The sequence below is a fragment of the Festucalex cinctus genome, chromosome 21 (assembly GCF_051991245.1).
Source record: "Festucalex cinctus isolate MCC-2025b chromosome 21, RoL_Fcin_1.0, whole genome shotgun sequence".
Taxonomy (NCBI): Eukaryota; Metazoa; Chordata; class Actinopteri; order Syngnathiformes; family Syngnathidae; genus Festucalex; species Festucalex cinctus.
Window position 1 is genome coordinate 9,313,323 of NC_135431.1, and position 5,064 is coordinate 9,318,386.

The 5,064-nt window shown below is 41.4% G+C and overlaps 1 protein-coding gene across 5 annotated transcripts in view; it reads right to left on the reverse strand.

The window, feature by feature from the left end:
* utrn (utrophin) overlaps window positions 1-5,064 on the reverse strand; it is a 175,129-nt gene that overhangs the window by 143,796 nt on the left and 26,269 nt on the right. For all 5 annotated transcript variants that reach the window (XM_077509932.1, XM_077509935.1, XM_077509933.1 and 2 more), the window contains 4 exons: window positions 3,392-3,613; window positions 2,259-2,440; window positions 1,856-2,006; window positions 702-821 (listed from right to left, as the gene is read on the reverse strand). In XM_077509932.1, the coding sequence (XP_077366058.1) occupies window positions 702-821; window positions 1,856-2,006; window positions 2,259-2,440; window positions 3,392-3,613 (675 nt within the window). The remainder of the gene's footprint in view (window positions 1-701; window positions 822-1,855; window positions 2,007-2,258; window positions 2,441-3,391; window positions 3,614-5,064) is intronic.

Below are 5,064 nucleotides of genomic sequence, written 5' to 3' on the forward strand. Positions count from 1 at the left end.
CTGAGGAAGTAGGTAACGACCAATCATGGCTCAGTTTGCTGACCAAACCCAGAAAACAGGTGATGTCATCTTCAGTCGACAGCAAAGTGGAAAAAAATCGTTTTTAAAGGTATTGATTGTTGTACATGAAAAATAATGACATTATCAAATTCATTCTGAACAAAACATTAACTTTTTACTGTTGAAAATGGCTCAGTGAGTCAAGTATCCCTTTTAATATTGCGTTTGTTTATTTTTTTCCATCTCAGTGGGCGGCCATTTTGCCACCTGCTGTCGAGTGTCGACTGAAAATATCATCGCAGTTGCACAAGACTCAGGTAACGACGAATCAGCTTGCGACCGCCATGACCAAACTCAGAAAACAGGTGAGCCATGATTGGTCGTTACCTGATCTCTGAACAACTGTGATGTCATTTTCAGTCGACGGCAAGTGGAAAAATGGCCGCCTCCTGAGATGGAGCAACACTAGGGAGGTTTTTGCTGCCTAATTCATATTCCAGAAGCACAATATTAATCAGAATGCCGTGTTTAAACAAATGTGGGCGCATTCAACATTTTATTGTTTAAAAAATGTTTTGGTTGACTTCCATTTTAAGTAACTTCTACTATTATAAAATAAAATAAATAAATGTGCTTCACATAAAAAAATAAAATAAAAAAATCTTACTTTGACAACTGATATCTGAGAAAAGTTCACTTACTTGGAGCTGCTCCTCCAGGGCGGCGGTAGCGCTATCGCCGCTGTTCTCGTCCACCACAACGACCATGTGCGTTAGAGAGTTTACCTTCACCTGTTCTGCCTCCAGGTCATTCTGAAGCTCCTGAGAGGGGCAAAAACAATCGATGTGATATTAGCGTGGCTTCCACCGAGATTACTTATGGTAGTCTGAGTTGTTGTCGTTTTCATTTTACAAGGTTTTTAACCCTTCGCTACCGGCTGTTTTACTGGATTTTGACTGATTTTGCAAGACCCACAGAATATTCTATTAGTCTCTTCTTTTCATCAGGAAAAAAAAAAAGTATGTTTGTATCTTTTTTCCGTTTTGCAGCAATTAGAATTAGAATACAGTTAAAGTTTTATCAATATTCACATTCCTGTTGAAAACACTGTCAAAAAGAGCTTGTTGCAACATGGCCCTGGCTGATCTCATATACTCTGCTGCCACCTGCTGGCCGTTTTTGTTGTTGTTGTAATAACTATCGTATTTTCCGCACTATAAGGCGCACCTTCAATGAATGACATATTTTAAAGCTTTTTCCATATATTAGGCACTACAGTAGAGGCTGGGGTTACGTTATGCATCCATTAGATGGTACTGCGCTAAAGGGAATGTCAACAAAACAGTCAGATAGGTCAGTCATCTTTATTAATAGATTACAAACCAGCTTTCTGACAACTCCATTCACTCCCAAAATGAATAAACATCTGTTTTCTTATTTTGTCTGAGGTAAAGTATTAGTATTAGCTAGCGATCCAAGATGGCGCTGATCGTGCAGGGTCACCGATAGCGTCGTGACAGCGAGACCTGTTGCAGCTCAATACTGATCCATATATAAGGCGCACCTGATTGTAAGGCGCATGGTCAGCTTTTGAACAAAATTGAAGGCTTTTAGGTGTGCCTTATAGTGCGGAAAATATGGTACTATTGCTTTAAGCCACCTCTTCATGTCAGAAGCTGTATCAAAGCCTTCTGTATGCTCTAGCATAAAAAAACATTAACAAATAAAAACATATAAATATGTTTTTGGGACTGAAGGACAAAGTATTAAAAAACGTATTTAAACGTTTTTGGCTTTGAATGAGTTAAGTGTCCGGCTCAACAATTCAGCTAATGGGTATAGAAAGTGTCTTTACCTTATGCTGTTCGATACGTTCCTTATAGTCCTCTATGTCTTTTGCCGGCGACTCAGTCTCGATCTTTCTGATGCGGTCTTCTGTTCGAGTCAGCCAATCAGAAAGCTGCTGGAGCTGCTGCTGCTGGAGCTCCATTAGAACTTCGTGAAGCCTAAAGACAAAGAAAGAAAAAGGTATAAGTTTGTCTTTGAAACATTTGACACGATGATAACAGCGACTGGCGCAAGCCTTGAGGGAAAGGCTCAGCGCTTATCAGTTGTCACCTTCACGTTGCTCGCAGCCTTGCACATTCCTCAAAGCTGAGCGCCATAAACATCAGAGGTCAGCGCTAAGACCGATGACCTCTATCCCGCGGCGTATGTACACTAATCGTTAAAACAGCTTCAAATGGTAAATTCTTTACCTGGCTTGGCGGTCCATGCTGGCCACGCGTAGGCTCTCCCAGCGGGAATTTAGCAGGCTCATCTGCTCCCGTATTTCATCCTCCACCTCTTCTGACAGACTGCCCTGGGCGATCAGTTGATTGCCGGCTTGCAGCACGTTGCCCACGCTGCTCTGGTGAGCCGTCAGCTCCATCATGAAGTCCTTCCAAAGTCGACAAGAGCCACACGGTCACAATTTGCGAGGGAAAATGAACCCGCCCGTGACAGGCCCGCGAGCGATGTTAAGACTTAACGAGTTTAATGACGAGTTTGAATACTCAAATAACCATGAAAATGACAACCTTTTCAGAGTTCGAGTTTGGTTCAGAACAAGATGCAATTTAGTTCGGGGTGCTAAAATTACAGACACGTGGCTTGCAATATTTGATACCATTCTGTTGAGAAAAAACAAAAACAAAAAACATCACTATCCCAGGTAGACTACACCCGAGACTGGTGACAACCTCAAGGCACGGATAGAGACAGGCAGATATTTTTTTCCCTTCCGCTTCATTGACATACGCAAGCTTGTGGCTAACAATGAGGCGCTCTACAGCAGCTACATCAGCACTTTTTTTTTTTTTTTTTTTTTTTAAATCTCATTCTACTGCCATCCTTCCATGACATATGTGCACTAATTTTTAGCTAGCTAAGCTAGCCAAGTTACTTAGCTAAGTTAGTTAACTAACTGGCATCTTTCCATGACATATGTGCACTAACTTTTAGCTAGCTAAGATAGCTATGTGCTAACTGTGCGTTAAATATTGCGGCGGATAATCACGGATGCAAACAAAGGCACACAAGTTCTTATGTAGTGAGGGAGGGGCAACTCTTGTTTAAGCCACACCCAAAAAAACAGGAAAAACATAAAACGAACTAAACCTTTGAGCTTTATACTTTTCTTGCTCGCCTTCTTGTTTCAGTATTCAGATTCATGCTTTGTCTTGGATTCCACAAATTAGTCACAGACATCAGCAGTTTTGTAATAAATAAAAGAAAAGAATGTTGCTGAATCCTGCCAGAACAGACCTCTTTCAAATGAAGCCGCAATGTGAACGCAAAACAGAACTAAGTGAGCCGAGTTTCAGTTGATACAAAAACAAGCACAACTAACCTCGTGTGTGTGAAACTGCTCTTTGACGCCCTCCACGTCGTCCAACACCTCATCTTGGATCTGCAGGGAGTCCTCGGCCGACAGCAGCCAGGTCAGTACCTCCTCCAAGGTGGTCTGGTAGGTGTCCAAGTCGGCTTCTAGCATGCTGCCCTCCGTCTCCCCTTCAAGCTCCATCAGGGCGTCGGGGGTCTCTGGCCGGGGACTGTTGCTCACTTGCATATTCTGATAAACATGAGGGCCCATTCATAAGAATTACCTTTGAACTTTTTTTTTTCATGTAGCAGCCAATGCTTTTCTGTTCAATTTCAGTGAGGACTAAGTGGCTAGTGGGAGCGAGATTTTATTTTTGTTTTTTGTTATTTTTAACTCATTCACTCCCAGCCATTTTCACAGAAGCAATCCCGTTCGCTCCCGGCTGTTTTACTGGATTTTGACTGATTTTGCAAGGCCCACAGAATATTGTGTTCTATTGCTATAAAAGCATGAAACCTATGAAAAGAAAGATTACAGTCTCTTCTTTCATCAGGAAAAAAAAAAGTATGTTTCTATGTGTTTCCGTTTTGCAGCAATTAGCATTAGAAGAGAGCTAAGTTTCATCAGTTTTCACAAATCTATTTAAAATTGTAAGTAATTGAGCTTTTTTTCTACATGGCCCTGGTTGATCTCCTTTGCTCTGCTGCCACCTGCTGGCCGTTTGTGTAATAACTACCATTTCTGCAACCGTTCTTTGCAGTTGAGAGGCTGCATCAAAGCCTTCTGTATGCTCTAGCATAAAAAAATAAATAAAATATATATAAATACGTCTTTGGGACACTTAGAACATAAAAACGTATTTATACGTTATTGGGAGTAAATGAGTTAAGAGATGATTATTTTTTTTTTAAACCATTGGCTTCGTTCAAGTCACGATTTAACACATTCACTGCCAGCCCAGCAAAAATGCGTCATTTGACATCTTTTTACGTCAATGGCAGTGAATGTTAATTTCAGTTTCACCATTGAATAAAACGAGGAATGAAAACTGTTGCAAAGATATTTTTGCAAAATTTGCTATTTGTAGCAGAGCTTTGTCCCATCTCCCAATATTGTCCAAAAGAAAAGCTCTCTTCTTATTTGACTTGTGTTTCTCATATAGCAATAATGTCTAATCAGCGGCTGTTGAGTTTTAAAATAGACGCATCGGTTAAAGGAGGGAGAGGCTGGACGTGAGACTGAGGCATGCGGAGCGACCTGCCCTGCAGTTTGGAATAAGAAGTATGCGGGCCTATTATGGGATACTGGGAGGTGGCTGCTGACTTGCAGGGCAGGTCAAGCCGCAATCAGTACTTCTGAAGTGTAATGGTACACAACTTGAGATGCAACAGTGTTGGTCACTCAGTAACAAAATGGCGAAATTATTATAGTTGTTAAAGTGTGAATTTGACATTTTGGACATGAAGACAAACGCTTGCTCACATTGGATGACTGAAATGTCACAAATCTGGATTTTTTTTTTTTGCATGAAGTCACAAGGCATCAACTACTGATGTGGGGGAGGGCACCAATCCAAACAAAGAACCTTTATTCTGCATGGTCACAAAAGCAGCGGCATTACGCATCACTTCCTGTGGCGGGAGGAAGCGTGCCAGGAAAGTAACCCCACCCACCCACAACATCAGACCAATCAGATGCAA